General features: G+C 43.8%; 1 protein-coding gene across 1 annotated transcript in view; it reads left to right on the top strand.

Moving 5' to 3' along the window:
- Positions 1 to 19,630, top strand: part of gse1b (Gse1 coiled-coil protein b) — a 774,862-nt gene that overhangs the window by 745,782 nt on the left and 9,450 nt on the right. Inside the window, exons 12-15 of the mRNA XM_072279929.1 lie at positions 6,981 to 7,251; positions 9,132 to 9,248; positions 10,914 to 11,270; positions 17,241 to 17,507. Coding sequence (XP_072136030.1) covers positions 6,981 to 7,251; positions 9,132 to 9,248; positions 10,914 to 11,270; positions 17,241 to 17,507 — 1,012 coding nt within the window. The remainder of the gene's footprint in view (positions 1 to 6,980; positions 7,252 to 9,131; positions 9,249 to 10,913; positions 11,271 to 17,240; positions 17,508 to 19,630) is intronic.

The following is a 19,630-nucleotide window of genomic DNA, read 5'->3' as shown; positions in this document are numbered from 1 at the left end:
GAAAGGGTGCAGAAGAGATTTACAAGGATGTTGCCTGGATTGGGGAGCATGCCTTATGAGAATAGGTTGAGTGAACTCGGCCTTTTCTCCTTGGAGCAGCAGAGGATGAGAGGTGACCTGATAGAGGTGTATAACATGATGAGAGGCATTGATCGTATGGATAGTCAGAGGCTTTTTCCCAGGGCTGAAATGGCTAACACAAGTGGGCACAGTTTTAAGGTGTTTGGAAGTAGGTACAGAGATGATGTCAGGGGTAAGTTTTTTCGCAGAGGGTGGTGAGTGTGTGGAATGGGCTGCCGGCGACGGTGGTGGAGGTGGATACAATAGGGTCTTTTAAGAGACTCCAGGATAGGTACATGAGGCTTAGAAAAATAGAGGGCCATGGGTAACCCTAGGTAATTTCTAAAATAAGTCCATGTTTGGCACAGCATTGTGAGCTGAAGGGGCTGTATTGTGCTGTAGGTTTCTATGTTTCTAAGTACTCCAGGCAGTGAATTGGTAGTGTCTTCTGAAAGGGGGGATTGAGGCAGCTGCAGTTTTGGGGATTGGTACTGGAATAAAAACACAACTGAAGTGTTACTGATCAAGATTTGGGGAGAGGGTACCATCTGCAGAGGGGCCAGGGTGGACCCAGTGGGCTGAATGGCCTCCCTGCACTGCTACAGTGATACAAATCAATGGTTTTTCGGCGCAGTTGCCATTACTATCTATCTGTGATTAAACCTCCCTTGTCTGCCAGGTTCACTGTTCCACAGAGTGCTTCATTTATCACCTGAAGCTTCAGGACTGTGTCCTAATGAATTACCTGAATTTTTTTTAAACCGTGGTAACTACGGAGCCACCTTTCCATACTGTTAAGTCCCATCCATATAATATTAGTTCCCGGATGACTGTATCGTGGCTGCATCTTTAATTTTTATGCAGCTGAAGAGATGACTGCTCCACACTGCTCGCTCTGATGAGTGGTTTATCTCTCATGGTGATAAAAACGGGAGCAACCCCTTGCAAGACCACAAGTAAACTGTGGACAGAATTTACCATCAAACAGAGCAGGGTGGGGTAGTGATCCTTCATCCAAAGGCAGCAGTGCAGAGCGGGCTCACTGCATGCTAATAATTATGCACCGTTCATTTACAATGGCACCTTGTATTACTGAGCTCAGCCTGCAGTGTTGGGATGGAAGAAGTAGGAACTAAGAGGAAATTACTGTTGTAGCGAGAAGAAAGTCACCGGAGAGGCGCTGAAACTAGTGGATACAGAAGCGCTTTATTCAACAAAATGAGACACTCTTAGAGGAACAGCCCTGTTTGACCCAATATCACATGCTATTTTATATGCTAAAAATCAAAGGTAGCGACAGGATAATTATATAGATACAATTCCTTTGAATTACATATAATTTTAACACCTCCTTCTTTGCCCCCACACTCCAGACACCCAAAATGAATGTTAATCAGTATTGTCTAGTTTTCAATTAACGGGTGTCCATAGCGCCAAGAAACTATTGTCCAAGGCTGTGTTTAAAATTTAATCTACAATCCATGTTCAGGTCTAAAGACTGGTAGCTGGAGTTAATATTTTGCTGAATAATCTAACTACAGAATATGCCCTGACAATTACCAGTAGGTCAAGAAGTCGAATCAGAATGAAACAAAATAGACTTTCCTGACTGTTAGATGTTCATTCTCAGAGTTGACCATTTCACAGTGTTTATCATTGATTTGGAATGTTAGCATAAAATTGAATATATTCTCATTTTATACATTTATGGGACCTAGGTGTTAATTACCCATCCTTAATTATCCTTGAGATTGAACGGCTTGTTATATGAAGAGCGTTTGATGGCTCTGGGCCTGTATTCACAAGAATGACAGATGATTGCTTTGAAACTTATTCCATGGTGAAAGGCCTTGATAGAATGGATGTGGAGAGGATGTTTCCAATGGTGGGAGAGTCAAAGACCAGTGGACACAGTCCCAGAATAGAGGAGCATCCTTTTAGAATGGATGTGATGAATTTCTTTAACTGGAGAGTGGTGAATGGAGTTCTTCACTACAGGCAGTTGTGGAAGTCAAATCTTTATTTATATTTAAGGAAGAGGTTGTTAGATTCTTGATTAGTCGGGGCATGAAGGGATACGGGAGGGAAGGCAGGAGATTGGGGCTGAGAGGGCAAATGGATCAGCAATGATGAAATGGCGGAGCAGCCTCAATGGGACAAATGGCCTAATTCTGTTTCTGTATCTTATGGTCTTGAGAAGGTGGTGGTGAGACACTTTAATGATATAATGCAGTCCTTAACATGAAGGTAATCTGACAGAACCGTTGAATAGGAAGTTTCAGGATGATAATGAAGGGACTACTCTGTATTTCCAACTCAACATGGTGTATAATTTAGGCAGAAGACTACAGGCATTGGTGATCCCATGCACCTGCTTAATTTGTCCTTCCAGGTGTATTCATGGAACTCTGTCTTTGATGGGAATGTATAAAGCTTGTCATTTGAAGAAAATTTGTTGGCTCTGGGCCTCTACTCACTGGGATTCAGAAGAATGAGGGGTGACCTCACTGAAACCTATTGAATGTTGAAAGGCCTCGATGGACTGGATGTGGAGAGGATCCTTCCTATGGTGGGAGAATCTAAGACCAGAGTTTAGAGCCATAGAGTAGATGGGCATCCTTTTAGAACAGGGATGAGAAGGAATTTCTTTAGCCAGAGAGTGGTGACTCTGTGGAATTCTTTGCTGCACGCATTTGTGGAGGCCAAGTCTGTATGTGTATTTAAGGCAGAGGTTGATAGATTCTTGAATTGTCAGGGCATGAAGGGATAAGGGGAGAAGGCAGGAGAATGGGGCTGAGAGGGAAAATAGATCAGACATGATAAAAGCATGGAGCATAATTGATGGGCCAAATGGCCTAATTCTGCTGTGATTATCTTATTGGCTCATGATATACCTCACTGAGGTACCAACAAAGCCTGGAGGCTTTGGGCCTCCTTGCTCCAGCTGACTATGCTGACTGCCTCCACACTCATCCACATCTACACTTGGAGTACTGTATTCAGTTCTGGTCGCCTCACTATAGGAAGGATGGATGCTTTAGAGATTTAGAGATAATACAGAGGAGATTTACCAGGATGCTGCCTGTATTAGAAAACATGTCTTTTGAAGATGCGTGAGCTAGAGCTTTTCTCTTTGGAGCAAAGGAGGCTGAGAGGCAACTTGATAGAGGTGTACAAGATGATAAAAGGCATAGATCGAGTGGATGTCCAGAGACTTTTTCCTAGGGTGGAAATAGATTGTAGAACATAGAACATAGAATTCTACAGCACATTACAGGCTCTTCGGCCCACAATGTTGTGCCGACCATGAAACCTACTCAAGTGTATAATACCAGGGACATCATTTTCAGGTGATTGTAGGAAGGTTTATAGGGGAGATGTCAGCGGTAAGTTTTTTTTACACAGGGAGTGGTGAGTGTGTGGAAAATACTGCTGGGGTGGTGTTAGATGCAGATATTTAAGAAACTCTTATATAGTCACATGGATAATAAAAAATGGAGGGCTATGTAAGAGGAAAGGACGATATTGATTTTAGAGGAGCCTAGAAGGTTAGCATAACATTGTGGGCCGAAAGGCCTGTGCCGTGTAATGTGTGTTCTTGCAGTAGTGCCCCTCAAACTTCCTGTTGTACCTGCATTAACAAGATTCCATACATCAAAGTGCCTGTAGTGGTCCAATGATTTCCGATTCTCTCCCGCATCTATCAGGAATGGTGGCTTCAAGTGATTTAGATTTGATTTTTGGGTACATATTCCAGCCATGGGTGTCTTTAATCACTGACAGAATAATGTGAACTGCCAACATATTGACCCGAATTAGGTGTAAAAACTATTTAAATTAGTCCAGAGTTAATCAATCTTCATTTAATTACATTATCATCTCACTGCATTTCTCCATTCCCTGGACTGATGTTCACAATTAAAGGGCTGAATGGGATCATTAGTTCTCACATTCATGGATCCTCCGATTTAGCAGCTTGAAATTAGATATGGGAGGCTGGCAGAGGAGCTTCAGGGATGACTTTTGACGAGTTGCTTCACGAGAGATGTTCTCTGAGAGACTTTCCAGCCCTCCCTTTATCAGCGAAATCATTGAGTTACACAGCAGAGAAGCAGGCCCCTCGGCCCACAGTGTCCATTCTATCAGCTATCCACAGTAGTAATCAATCCCACTTGCGCACTTGGACCAAAGTTTGCTCATCCTTGTCGAGGTTCGGGTCCCCGAGTGTACTGGAGCGACAGAACTCGATGTTTGCACGACCATTTAGGTGCTGGCCCAGATCGCAAAGGTTGGGGTGTCGGAGCCTGAGTCAAGGGGTAGGCCAGTTCAGCTTGCTGCTCCGCTCTGCGCTGAACTAAGGGTCTGGTGAGAGACTCCATTCAGAACGCTGTTTGTTTGCATTTATTGTTTGCATGATTTGTATTTTTTCCTTCTCTGCACATTGGGTGTTGGATGGTCTTTTTTATGGGTTATTTTGGGTTCCTTTTTTTCATGGCTACCTGTTAGGAGGCAAAATCTCAAGGCTGATCTGGAGGAAGGACATTTGGTATTATTTACAGTAATGTTTATTTACTTTTCTATTTGCAACTGGTATTATTTATATTATTTGCGTACTTTGATCAAAAATGCACTTTGAACTTTGAACTTTTGTCAAGATACTTTTGAAATGTGAGAGTATTTGACCGCACCACCTAGTCAGGGAGTGTGTTTCAGATTCCAGCCACCCTTGGGATGAAAGGTGCTTCCAAAGACCCCCTCTGAAATTCTTCCTCCTTACACTAAACCTATGCCCTCTGGCTTTAGGTGCCTCTCTATTGGGAAAGGTTTCCTGTGAAAGGGAGGGTTAGTTGGAGGATAAGCCCCTCATATTCCATTTGGATAGCCTCCTGCAACCTGATGGCACGAGCTTCTATGTATTTCTCTGACTTCTGATCAGCTGTACCTTCTCCCCCTTCCCTCCTTTTCCGTTCCATATTCTGGGTCCCCACCTACCCTTCTCAAATGCCTATCATCTATCTCCCACTGGACCCCTCTTCCTTCCCTTTCTACCATGGCTCACTCTCCTCTCTTCTTCAACCCTTTACTAGTTTCACGTACCACCTCCCAACTTCTCGCTTCATTCCCCCCCTCCCTCACCCACCTACCTTCCCCCCCTCACTTGACTTCACCTATCACCTTGTAGCTTGTTTCATTCCCCTCTTATTCTGGCTTCTTTCCCCTTCCATTCCATTCCTGATGAAGGGTCTTGGCCTGAAACGTCGACTGTTTGTTCCTCTTCATGGATGCTGCCTGACCTGCTGAGTTCTGCCAGCATTTTGTGTGTGATTCCTGTTATCTGTAGCTTTGTCCAGAAGCTGGTAGGAGCCGCCACTTCGCCTGGATCACAACCTTCTGAAGGCATCTTTGGTGTCGGAAACAAGAGAAATCTGGAGGTGCTGGAATTCCAAGCAACGCACACAAAATGCTGGAGGAACTCAGCAGGCCAGGCAGCATCTACGGAAAAGAGCACAGCGGAAGTTTCGGGCCGAAACCCTTTGGCAGGACTCATGCCTGAAATAGGCTGGCAGAGGGGTGGTGGAATTAGATACAATTACTACCTTCCATAAGCATTTAAGACAGACACTTAAGTAGGCATGGCATTGAAGGATAGAGTCCTAAAGCCGGTTAATGGGATTAGTGCAGGAGGGTGTGGTGGCCCGAGGAGGCATTTCTGAGCTGCACAGCCTGACTCGATCTCACTGAGTTCAGTCTGAGGTGAAGGAGTTACACAGTGAGGGGAACCCACCGACAGGCCGGTCTATAGAAGGTCAGGGCGATTTTCAGAACCTGCCACAGTCAGCAGTCTCCGTAGTGAAGTCTGATCTGTTCAGAGGTGTGCGATAGAAAGATGCCTCAGGCGGTGAGACAAAGCAGGCAGCATTGCTGCACCGTCTGTTACACTAACAGCCAGCTTACATAAGGTCCGTGTAACTAAATATCAAGCATTGCCTCCACCCATGACCTGGTTCTACCCCGTTATTTCTGACTGATCTGGAGAGAGGACATTTGGTATTATTTACTTATTTCAGTAATGTTTGTTTACTTTTCTATTTGCATCAGTCTTTGTTTATGTCAGTCTGTTGTATTTCTTTAGTTACTCACTCCCTGTTGCGCTGGTGTTGAGGGGAGCAATGAAGGTCCTCCATCTCTATACAAGGATTTTTCATTGCTGTTTCCGCAACAATTGCGTTTTAACCCGTCAGGGTTGTTAGCCCTGAGCTGAACCCCCCAACCTGGAGGACCGGTGGACCACTCTTAGTCTGGCCTCTCCCCTTTTTTGACATGAGTGACCCTACCAAGAGTCAAAGTACAAGGCCCTGACTCCAGCCAACATAGCTCTACAGGTCACTGAGACATGCAAGCCTCCAATCCCTGTGACAAGGTTGTGCTCCTCTTGGAGGAGTGTATTTCTTTATCTTCCCATAAATGCCTGCAAGAAAATGAATTTCAAGATCGTACGTCAAAGCTCAAAATAAATTTATCATCCAAGTACGTATACATCACCGTATACAACCCTGAGATTCATTTTCTTGCAGGCATTCACAGTAGAACAAAGAATGCAAGAGTCAATAAAAACTACACACAAAAACTGACAACAAATGTGCAAAAGACAAACTGTGCAAATATAAATAACATTGATGCAAATAAAACTGTCGATAAATAATACTCAAATAAGTAATAGTAAATAAGTAATAATGGGAACTTGAATTGTAGAGTTCTTGAAAGTTAGTGTATATGTACTTCGATCAAGTCTTTGTTAGAACTCAGAGCAGTGCTTTGAGAAAACTATCCAATTGGAAAGGTCTCCTTTTCGGAGGAACCTCAGCGGCTCCTCCCTTCGGTCCCAGGGTTTGGAGACTAATCACCTGTGTCATTGACAGAAGCTGGAGTTCCTGTGCATGTTCGGCCTGACGACCCACGCCCGCAGGGAGGAGCTGCTGAAGCAGAAGCGACGCAAGCGGCGACGGATGCTGATGGAGCGGAGCCCCTCGCCGCCGCCGGTCGCCAGCAAGCGGCAGGCGCCCTCGCCCCAGCTGAGGCTGCCCAGCAAGTACAGCGCCGACGAGATGAACAGCACACCCGACCTGGCAGAGAAGAAGAGATTCCTGACATCATTCAGCCTCGCGCATATCCTCCCAGAGAAACGGAAGGGTAACAGTGCTTTTCACTTGTATTAATTATCTTCATCTGTATGGATGGCATGCATAACAAAGTTTTTCTCTGCACCTCGGTATGTGTGACAATAATAAACCGCTTTACCTATTTTTCATCTGCTTTCACCTCTCCCCACAAAACACCTTCCCCTTGTTGACTCCGTCTATTTACTCTGACTATATCTTTCATTTTCTTTAACTATATTAACAAACTTCCTTACTGCAACCAGCAATGATTCCCCTACGCTGTCCCAGGAAAGCAGCCAACATAATCAAGGACCCCCTCCTACCCCAGGCATTCTCTCTTCTTCCTATGTCACTCCCGTCCCTCCAATTAATTCAGTGCCCCAGGAATATTACCCTCTCTTACCATTGCTTGCTTCACTGAGGTGAGTGCATTATGGGGAGGCTAAGGTCGAGAAGTATCTGCCCTCCAAAATTTTTATTGTGAGCCACTGTATGAGTAAAAATATTGCTATCGTTTGAGATCTTAAAAGAAGAATTCACAAAAATGAGAATCAGGTTTATAATCACTGACAAATGCTGTTAATTTCTTTTGTTCTGCATCAGCAATACATAAAAAAAATTACAAGTTACAATTAGAATATACATGTAAAAGATAAATAATACTGAAGACGAGCGAAATAGTGAGCCAGTGTTCATGGTTTCATAGACCTTTCAGAAACCTGATGGGGAAGAAGCTGTTCCTAAGACATTGAGTGTAAGTCTTCACTACTGTACCTCGTCCTGATGGTAGTAATGAGAAGGGGGATTTCCTGGATGATGTGGGTGCTGAACGATGGACGCCACCCTGGTGAGGCTTTGCCCTTTGAAGCTGTCCTCCTTGGTGGGGAGCCTAGTGCCCATGATGAAGCCAGCTGAGTATTTCCAGCATGTTTGCCATTTCTTTCAGATGCCTAGCACCCGTAGTGCGAGGCTTTTTAAAACCGCGGCTGAGAAACAACCGGGCACTGACTGGATTCTCATTCCTGTTGTGGGGGACATTTTATCTGTGTGCATTGTTGCTTGAATTCTCCCTGCTTTAAATGGGGAATAAAATACAGATGTGCCTCAGTTGCATCTCCCAAGAACCTACTCTTTAACTAGCAGATTTATTAGTGTAGTGACAATGAAATAGCTGACTGGCTGATATTTATAATCATAGCCACATTCTACAGCCAGTTAGGATGCTTTCCACTGTACAGTCGTAAAAAGTTGCTGGAGTCTTTGTTGACATTCCAAATCTCCTCATACTCCCAATGAAGTATAACCCGCTGGCGTGCCTTCTTTGTGACTGCATTAGTGCACGAGGGCGATAGTCAGTGCTGATGCTACATTTCCAGCAACCCAAGCTCGATCCTGACCTCTGGTTCAAAGTTCAAAGTAAATTTACTATCAAAGTATGTATATGCCACCATATACAATCCTGAGATCCATTTTCTTGTGGGCATACTCAATAAATCCATAATAGAATAATAACAGTAATATTCAATGAAGGACCACACCAACTTGGGTGTTTGTGCTGGTACATTGTCATGAGAAAATACCAAACTTAAGTCTATTGAGGACATATTACTTTGAACCAGAGGTCAGGATCGAGCCTGTGTCTATTCCTGGTTTTCATCTTGGAATATGTGGTTGCTAAATCACCAGTGACATCTCCTCCTGGGGAGGCCTGGGTCCATTTCTTTATGGATCTGCTCGGTGGAAGGTTGGGACTGTGCACATCTAAACATTTAGCAGGCACTACTTGTTTCAAGGCCAATGTACTGTAGAGACCACCTACTTCACACGTTGATATGCCTTCCTTCATTTGTCTGCTTATACTGTGTATTAATAAAGGTACTTATCAGAGCTTCTCTCTCTTTCACCTCATAGAAAAGGAGACCCTGACAGAGATGATTCAGTCGATAAAACAGAAGGCACAACCTTCCGACACACCGTTTAAATACACCTCTCCTCCATCGTGTACCAGCCCCAGCTCAGTTCAGACCGGTGAGTATTGTCCTCTACATGGGTGCCTTTTATAGTTATACCCTGAGAAGCCCAGAATTTGGCAGAGGGTTCTGACAGAGGATCTGTAACCCGAGGCACTAACTCAATTTCAGTCTTCACAGATGGTGTCTCACCTGCTCCTGTTTCCTGCAGTTTCTGGTTTTATTTCAGATTTTAACGCATCTACTTTTTTTTTCAACGTGCTTCAGAAACGGTGGTGTACTCCAAAGTGTATTATGCTGGTTTAGTTGGCGATGCATGTTGGGGCTGCTTTCTTTCTGGATTTATGGTGACTCTGAGTTGGGGAGGATAGAAAAGCATTCAGGAGACCATTTCACCAACTCTTTGGTCTCCCAGACCTGTGATTAGCTGTAGGAAATGAAGTTGTCAGTGGGAGTTACCAGGAGCATGGCTCTTACTGCAGTTCTGAAGAATGAGAGGTGCTCTCATAGGAAGGACATGGAAGGTTTAGAGAAGGTGCAGAGATTTATCAGGATGCTGCCGAGATTAGCAAGCATCTAGGTTGAGTGGGCTAAGGCTTTTCTCTTTGGAAAGAAGAAGGATGAGAGGTGACGACTTGATAGAGGTTTACAAGATGATAAGAGGCATTAGAGCCTTTTTTCCCCAGGGCAGAAGTGGCTAATACAGGGGGCACAACTTCAGGGTGATTGGAGGAAAGTATAGGGGGATATGTCAGAGGTAGGTTTTTTACACAGAGAGTGGTAGGTGAGTAGAATGCACCATCATGAGTGGTGGTAAAAGCAGATATATTGGAGACATTTAAGAGACTCTGAGATTGGCACATGGATGAAATAAAAATGGAGAGGTATATGGGAGAGAAGGGTTACATTGATCTTTGAGTAGGTTAAAGGGCCGGCACAACAGTGTGGACCTTTTTTCAATGATCCCCTCCATAAATGCTGCCTGACTTGCTGGAGGAACTCAGCAAGCCAGGCAGCATCTATGTAGGGGAATAAATAGTTGACATTTTGGGCTTAGAAAAGAAGGGGGCAGAAGCTACAATAGGAAGATGAGGAGAGGGGAGGGAAAACAAGCTGGCAAGTGATAGGCAGCACTAGGTGAGGGGTAAGGTGGGTGGGTGGGGATGAAGTAAGAAACTGTTCCTAAATCATTGAGTTTGGGTGTTCAGGCTCCTGTGGCCCCTTCCTGATGGCAGTAAGGAGAAGAGGGCTTGTCCCAGATGGTGAGATTCTCTATGATTGATGTTGCCTTCTCCAGGCATCGCCCCCTAGTATTAGGCCTTTTATGAAGATCTGGTAGCTTTATGGTCAACAGATGTGAGCTACAAGGGAGCAGTGCCAGCTGAACTGTGTCCCAGTGGTAGTCAGCTCTATCAGATGGAAGAAATTAAACTGTTTTCAAAGTCTCCTTTCAAAATATTTATATTCATGTCTGGGAAATGATAGGTTCTTGATTATTCAGGGCATCAAAGGTTATAGGGAAAAGGTAGGAGAATGGGGTTGAGAGGGATAATAAAACAGCCATGATGGAATGGCAGAGCATATTCGATGGGCTGAATGGCCTAATTCTGCTCTTATGTCTTGTGATCTTGAGGTCTTATTTATTGAAGAATTTGTCTGTTAATGTTGAAAAGCACCAGTTCTGAAACCCTGTGTGTTTTCTCCTTGTTGTTGCCTTTTGTAGCAGACTCTTCGAATACAAACTCAGCCACGGACTCGGATAAGCCTCCGGGTGCTGCCCCGCCCCTGCCAGAACTCCGGAAAAGTGCCGACTTGGCCAGGCCGGAGGCAGCCAGCCGGCCAAAGGAGGCCGTCCAAGCCGGCGAGAAGAGCAGGCCGCACGAAGGCCACGGCGGGCGGAGGTCGGTGAGCGTGCTCACTAATGCTTCGGGCTCAGTCCAGAAGGACAGTCTCAGTGCTGCCCCACATGGCACGGCTGAGAAGAGCAAGCCCTGGGAAGCATTCATGGCTGAGGACTTTGCCCAGCAGTTCCATGAGTCTGTACTGCAGTCCACACAACGAGCGTTACAGAAACATAAAGGTAAGGGTCATCAACTGCATGCACTGCCAATGGAAATTGGAGGAGGAATAGGTCACTAGGTCTCTTAAGCATGTCAAACCATTTAATCACAGTTGATCTATGCTGGTCTCAACTCCTCTTATGTGCCAATTTCCCATAGACCTCAAATCCTTGATACTTCAAATATTTACCTACCTCCTCTTTACATATATCTGATGATCTTCAGGATGGGGGGCAGAGAGCGCCAGAGAGTCACTGCTCTCTGAGGAGAACAAATATCCATGCATCTCAGTTTTATATGGCCGGCCCCTTAATTTGTTGCAATTTCCCTTTTTTTAGGTCCACAGCTAAAAACACCTCAACATCAACTGGATCAACCCACCTTAGGATATTATATGTCTGAGTAAGGTTCACCCCTTACTCCAAAGAGTTAAATGATCTGGAAATCGTTGTTAGTAGGTGTGGTCGGAACAGAATCCATCAGGGCTCTCTAAGGAGGTTGGCTGGGCACTTGGGAAAGAATAATGTGCAGGGTTGTGCATAAAGAGCATGGGAATCAAAGATTGCTCCACCAAGACGTTTGATGGGCTGAATGGCTTTCTCTGCTGTAAATATTCTAGCATCTAAGATGATGCATATGACTTCTTTTTAGTCACAGGCCAAGAATAAGTTGCATCTGTGATCAATTTCAGGAGAAATAAACATTTGAAATGGACTAAGATTCTTTCTCTGTATTATTTATTTATTTACAGTACTGTGCAAAGGTCCTAGGGATATATATATATATATATATATAGAGCTAGGGCACTTAAGACTTGCATCCATACTGTATATTGGTTAAAACAGGAAGGTGGTTAGGAAACAGAAATAAGAGTACCTAGCTTTGTATTAGCTCAGTGGTATTGAGTGTTATTTGCTAACTTGAAAGACTTAATATGCAGTACTGTGCAAAAGTCTTAGGCACCCCAGATATATATAGTATTGTTTTTTTTGTATTTGCACAGTTTGACTTCTTTTGCACATTGGTTACTTGCCAGTTTTTGTGTGCAGTTTTTCATTGATTCCATTGTATTTCTTTACTGTGAATGCTTGCAAAAAAAATGAATCTTAAGGTAGTGTATGGTGACATATATAGAGTTAGATAATAAGTTTACTTTGAACTTTAAACTTTGAAAACAAGGGCAGAATTCAGATCAAAATTGTGAATCTGTTGTTGGGCAGATCTTCCATATAGTTCTAGAATTGTTCATGATCTATGGGAAAGCTCACAGTTTTTCCAGAAACAGTTCAAGGTCATTCACAGGTAAAAGCAACTCAATTGTATACAGCCCACAGCAGCCAGTCTCTTTAATGTAGAAATCTGTGCATGATCAGAGATGCTGTCTTTGGGATAGGACTTTAAACCTATCAACCTCCCTTTTCAATGATTAGGCCTCCATAGCCATCTAGGGCAAAGAATTCCACAGAATCGCCCCAATCTGGATAAAGAAATTTCTCCTCAACTTGTTCTAAAGGGGCATCCTTGTATTCTGAGGCTGTGCCCTCAGGTCCTAGGCCTCCACTGCAGGAAACATCCTCTCCATGCTCACTCTGTCTAGACCTTTCTATATTGGACAGGTTTCAATGAGAACCCCCTTCAACCTTCTAAGCTCCAGCGAGAGTAAGCCCAGAGCCATCAAATGCTCCTCATGCATTAACCCTTTCATTCTCGTTGACCCTCTCTAATGCCAACACATCCTTTCCTAGATAAGGGACCCAAAACTGCTCACCATATCCCAAGCGTAGCCTGAACAATGCCTTAACTCAGCATTACGTAACAAGGCCCAAATATCTTATTAGAAGATACACACGATCCGACCTAACCCCACAGGTTTATTTATTCATTTATTGAGATACAGAACTGAATAGACCCTTCTGGCCTTTCAAGCCATGCCGCCCAGCAAATCAGATGTAACCCTAGCCTAATTATGAGACAATTCACAATGACCAATTAATCTACCAACCGACATCTTTGGACTGTGGGAGGAAACCGGAACACCTGGAGAAAATCCATGTGGTCATGGGGAAAATGTACAAACACCTTACAGGCAGCGGTGTGAAATGAATCCATCTCTCTCTCTCTTGTATATATAAAAATGATACGATAGATATCGTCAAATGCACTTAAGTAAAAGAGAAGGTGGTAATAGAGAAGTTAAGAAATAAAAAAGGGGACCAGAAAATGGAAGGTCATCCATCTGTAATGATAACTGTATCCCTCTCCACTGAAGTTGTGTGACTGCTGATTATCCCCAGCATTTTCCTTTTTTTTTCCAGATTTCCAGCATCTGCAGATTTGTTTTCGCTCTCCCAGTTGTATCCCAGGAAATTCATAGGTTAAATCTGTGGTCTGTGTTGTATATAATTTAGAATAACAGATAGATTACCTGAAATTATTAAGCTCACTGGTGAAGGCTGCTGTTCCCTGGTCAAAAGATAGGGGGCAATTGCCACCCTGCACGTGGGCTTTTAAATAGATTGCTGTTTCCCATAAAATCTTTGTGGATTAGCAACAGTTTTCTGTGCAGACTTCAGAAAGCTAAACCCCTGCTGGTCTTGAAACAGATCCAGGCTAGAGCTCCCTTACAAAGAATCCCATTAATGAGCTGTCTTTTCGCCAAAAGGAAATTATGAACTTGTCTCCCAGCAGTAATTGCAAATGATTATTTGTTTACACTTTCTATTATTTTGCGTGACTCCACTGGCTTAAACTCAGACCTAAGTAAACACAACTGAAGTATAACAGTGAATTGAAGTGCCTATATTACCCTGCTCAATTGGAGGAAAGGTAGTGGTGGCAAAAGGGGATAGGGTAGAGGAATGAAAATTAATGAGGAGAAAGTAGTTCCCCTGTAAAACTGACCTCAACAATTGTTGTTTCTCTATCCAGCCCTCCTAAAACCTCTGCTGTCCCAGTATACAAATTGCAGGGTCAATCCCAACTCTGTGCTGGGTTTGACTAATACTGATACTCTATTTAGGTTCCAGGCCTCTGGATTTGAGAATGGTGTGTGTGTGTGTGTGTGTGTGTGTTTTCTCTTTCTCAGTGCAGTGGCTATGGTCTTTCCTTTTTTTTTAATTGGGTTCTTCAGGTTTAGGCAAACAAATCTCCAGATTTATAATTTATACATACTTTGAATCTTGAACATGGTGGCCACTAGAATCAAATGGTCTGATGGTTCTGACTTAGAATAACCCAGGAAATTAACAATGGGATGGCTGACTAGCTCACTCCTCACTCATTGATTTACACTGAAAAACAGGTCAACCAGTCCTCCTAGTGGCCATCCACAGGATGCTCTCTGCACCCTTTTTCCAAGAGGCATTGTCTCCTAGTTTCCTAGCCCCAGTCGAAGCAGGTCAGGCAGCATCTATGGAAAGGAATAAACAGCTGATATTGCTGGCCAAGACCCTGCAGAAGGGCCGGAAAGGAAGGGAAAAGATAGCAGAAACAGCAGATGTACAAAGGGATCACGTTCTTAGCTCGGTGGATACAGAAAATAATAAATTATTCTTTAGCTCTTAGCTTAGCCTGTGGGCTACACCCCAACACATTCTTGGGTGTGTTGGTTGTTAATGCAAGTGTCACATTTCATTGCACGTTTTGATATACATGTGATAGATAAATAAGCCTTCTGAATCAGAAACTGTTGTGCTATCTCTATAAAGGGCTGAAATGCAGCATTTAAGATACGATGTTCCAGCTCCACTAAGTCTTGCTTGGACCATGCTTGGAAGACTCGAACATTTCTGGGCATTCCATCTCAGGGAGCATCCACTGGCCTTAGGGAGAATATAACTAGCATTACCAGGACATGTTTTTAGTCTATGGAATCTAATAGTGCTTCCAAATCTAGCACTTGCTGTCCATTAAGTGTCTCTTGTGTCTTGATGGGTGTTCCAAAGCATTGCTAAGAATCAACCACCTAGGTATAAATATTGGATCCATTTCAAAAGGACTAGAATATTAAAGCAAGGATGTAATGGTGAGGCTTTATAAGGCACTGGCATAGGGCTCTTAGCATTGTCAGTAATCCCTCCCATCCATCCAACAGTCTCTTTGCCCCACTACCATCAGACAGGAGGTACCATAGCATTAAGACAGGGACTCAAAATGGGAAACAGCTTCTTCCCCCAGGCTGTGAGACTACTGAACTCCCTGTCACCACCCAGCTCTCATCGCGCATGAAGCACAGTAGCTTATACTGTTCATTTTTTGACTTGTGTTGTAAATGTACCTTATTATTTGTTAATGTATTTGTAATAATGTTACCTTATGTGTTGTGCGTGAGTTATATGTACTGTGTTGTGCATTTTAGACCAGAGGAATGTTGTTTCATTTGGCAGTATACATGTATATGGTTGAATGGCAACAATTATGAACTTGAACTTGGCATTGGCCAGACCACACTTGGGAGTATTGTGAGCAGTTTAAGGATATGCTGGCATTGGAGAGAGTCTAGGGGAGGTTCACAAGAATGATCTTGGGAATGAAAAGGTTAATGTATGAGGACTATTTGATGGCTTTGAGCCTGTACTCACTGGAGAAGAATGAGGGGGGATGTCACTGAAAGAGTGGACCTGTAGAGAATGTTTTCTATAGTGGGGGAGCCTAAGACCAGAGGGCACAGGCTCAGAATACAAAGACATCCCTTTAGAACAGAGATGAAGAGAAATTTCTTTCACTAGAGGTAGAGGATGGTGAATCTGTAGAATTTATTGTCACAGATGACTGTGGAGGCCAAGTCATTGTGTATATGTAAAGTGGAGGTTGATAGGTTCTTGATTAGTAAGGGTGTCAAAGATTATGGGGAGAAGCAAAGAGACTGAGATAAAAGATAATAAATCAGCCAAGATGAATTGGTTCTTATGTCTTATGGTCTTATCTGGAATCACCATGCAATAGATAGGTTAAGGAAGGCAGAATATCTTCCTGGGTGGACATTGATAAATTAGATGGTATTTCACAAAATTTCAGTTGTTGTTACTGATACCAACTTTTTATTCCAGATATTTACTTGAATTTAAATTCCCAAGTTGATGTAGTGGAATTTGAACTCATTTACCCAGAGCCATAGTCCAGATACCTTTAAAGCACTTGCCACTTAGTTAACACTCCAATAGCCACGGTATTTGAGCCTCTGGAGTTTAATAGCTAGAATGTATTTATTGAAAATTTGAGGATCAGTGGGTCACTTCATTGAAGTTTTCAGGGTAGTAGGGAAAAATTGATTGCATGGAAAGCTTCAGGGTGTCGAAGATTTAGGGCAAGACTGAACATCTGAAAATTGGACCTGGACTTTCAGGGTATTGTAGAAACTGGAATTCTCTTTTGCAAGTGACAATTGACACCAGTCAGTTGTACTTACTTTCTTAATGTTCGTTCTGCTGCTGGTATTTAGGACAGTAATAAGGTCCTCCATCTCTGGTAGTGTTCAGGGCTTCCTTCATCGTGTCAGTAGCTTACTCTTGGTTTCACTACTGTCAGTCATGGAAGTCCCGGGTGGAGACTCAGGAATACCGTCATACTCACTAGGAGGGTTCTCCATTGTCACTTACGTAACAATTTTGTTTGACCAGTCAGGGTTGTTAGCCCTGAGCTGAACTCCCAAACATGGAGGACCGGTGGACCACTCTTAGACTGGCCTCTACCCTTTGACCTGTTTGGCATGGGTGGCCTTACCAAGAGCCAAAGCCTAAAGGCCTGGCTTCAACCAGCATAGCTCTCCAGGTGATTGATGCATGCAAGCCTCCAAACCACAGCAAGGTTGTGGTCCTTTTGGAGGTTTCAGTTGTAACAAAGTCACTAATACAAAGGTTGCAAATCAGCCATGATGTCAGTGAGAGATGGAACTGGCTCATTGGGTTGAAAATCCTTCTCTCTCATGGTCTTTGCCCATATGTTGTTGAGCACTGAATATTTTCCTTTGTCTTTTTTCAAAATCTGTCCAGGCGCATTGACACTAACCGCCGAGCAAAATCACAAGTTGGACACCTCTGTGCGTTACAACATTCCAGAGATCCACTCCTCCAGCAGAACACCCTTTACCCACCAGAATGGCCAGCACACTGGCACCCAGACCAGGAAAGGGGTTGTGTGTGAGCAGGAGGAGGACTCCGACAATGAAGACGATGAGGAAGAGGAGGACACAAGGCCTTTTCATTCAAAATGGCAGGGTATTGAGGCCATCTTTGAGGCCTATCAGGAGTATGTTGAAGGTAAGTGACCCAGTGTCTGTGCTAGGAAACCCATTGTGTGCAGCTGATAGTCTACCATAGTGAGCTAGCAACAGGAAATCAGCTGGAGGAACTCAGCAGGTCAAGCATCGAGGAATTCTCAACATTTCCAGTCAAATCCCTACATCATTCCATGAGTTGCTGCTGGACCTGCTGAGTTCCTCCAGCAATTATTTGTTGCCCCAGATTCCAGCATCTGCGGTCTAGTGAGTTGCAAATCCATTTCCTCCCACTGGGTCCCACGTCCCCATCTTTCCCATCTGCGTTCCATACTCTACCTTCCAATCAGATTCCATCACTTGCAGCCATTTGTTGCCTCCAGCTTGTCACTAATTCCACCCTTCCCTCCTCCACTTGTCAATTACCCCTCCTCACCTGGATCCACCTATCACTTGCCAGCTCTTTCCCCATTTCCCCCCACACCCAAATCCCACTTCCCTCACTTCTTTATACTGACTCTCTCCCCTCTAATCTTCTGGTTCAGATGAAGGGTCTCAATCTGAATGGTTGAATGCCCATTTTTCTCCACCGATCTACATGACCCTCCAGATGAGTTCCTCCAGCAGTCTGCCATTTGCTCCAGATTCCAGCATCTGCCGTCTCCCATGTCTGTATTTTATTGCCCTTAGTTGAGCTGACCTGCCAAGATCAGTGAATGTAGTCATCGTCATTGAGCACTACAGCACAGAAACAGGCCCTTCGTATCATCTAGTCTGTAGTAGGCAGCCGTCGATCGCAGGGGATCATGGGTTTGCACCTCTGGTGGACTGTGTCCTCTCCAGGGTGCAAGCCTGGGCAGGAAGATTTGAAGAACCGGCTGTTGCCCATGCAGCGGGTTCCCCCTCTCCACGTCATTGATGTAGTCCAAGGGAAGGGCAAGCGCTGATACAGCTTGGCACCAGTGTCGTCGCAGAGGCTGCCAGAGTGAAGGTGTAAACAACATCAAACTGCCTTAGGGACCCCAGCTCCGGATTTCTTTCTCGGGGTTTACTCCCGAAGCCTTTCCCGTGGGTGGGCATGGCCGCAGGCAGCAGAGGTTTAAAATCAGAGTTTCCCTTCTCCAGGCACTGCATCCAGTCTGTGCTGAACTGTTATTCTGCTTATTCCCATTGACCCATACCTGGACCATAGTCCTCCATACCCCTTCCATCCCTGTACTTCCCCAAACTTCTCTCAAATGTTGCAATCAAACTTGTATCCACCACTTCCTCTCCTCATCCAACACTAGGTTTCACGTATTAATTTGTTTATTATTATTAACAACAATATTACCTGTATTTGCAAAGATTGTCTTCTATTGCACATTGGTTGCTTGTCAGTCTTAGTGTGCTATTTTTCATTGATTCTATTGTACCTCTTTGCTCTACTACGAAAAACTGCAAGAAAATGAATCTCAAAGTCTTATAGGCTGACATATATGTACTTTCATAATAAATTTACTTTGAATTTCCACAATCCCTTGCCCTAATTCTGTGATTGTTCTATAAAAACAATGGACTCAAGTTTAACATCCCACCTGAAGGATCTGACTTCCAATAATAATCATTCCTTGCACTGGTATGTCTGTCTCAGTTGTGAACCAGCACGACGTTTTTCAAAGCTTAAAAGCTTTTGTGGGGAGAGTTAATGATCAGCAGATACTCTTCTAGCTTCAACAATGACTACTGTGCTGAGTCACTTGGTAAATATACTGCTTAGTTCGGAACAGAAGTGTCTGGAGAAGGAAGATCGCGGCCTCTATTCCTGACCAGAACTCCACTATCTTATCTCGCCTCGTGTCCTGAGGGAGCTGATATCAAAGTCAGCTTGGATTCCTGCTCCTGATCACTCAACCCTTATGTAAGGAAATGTAATAAGATACAGATTAGTCTCAGATACCTTAATTCCATGTTTGAACAGTCTGGTACTCTCATGGTCATTATTGGGAATGATAACATGGGGATATCAAACTACTGTGGTTGAATTATTTTTTTAGTTTCATCCCTGGAGTGTGTCTTTTTTTTAATCAGTTTTTAATAGCAGTTGATAATTTTGGACACTTTTAATGTTTAAAATGAAGTACTCAACTGCTAGCTTCTAAAACACAATTAAACAGGAGCAACAGT

The sequence above is a fragment of the Mobula birostris genome, chromosome 15 (assembly GCF_030028105.1).
Source record: "Mobula birostris isolate sMobBir1 chromosome 15, sMobBir1.hap1, whole genome shotgun sequence".
Taxonomy (NCBI): domain Eukaryota; kingdom Metazoa; phylum Chordata; class Chondrichthyes; order Myliobatiformes; family Myliobatidae; genus Mobula; species Mobula birostris.
The sequence above is the reverse complement of the archived record's forward strand: the minus strand, read 5'-3'. Positions and strand labels throughout refer to the sequence as shown.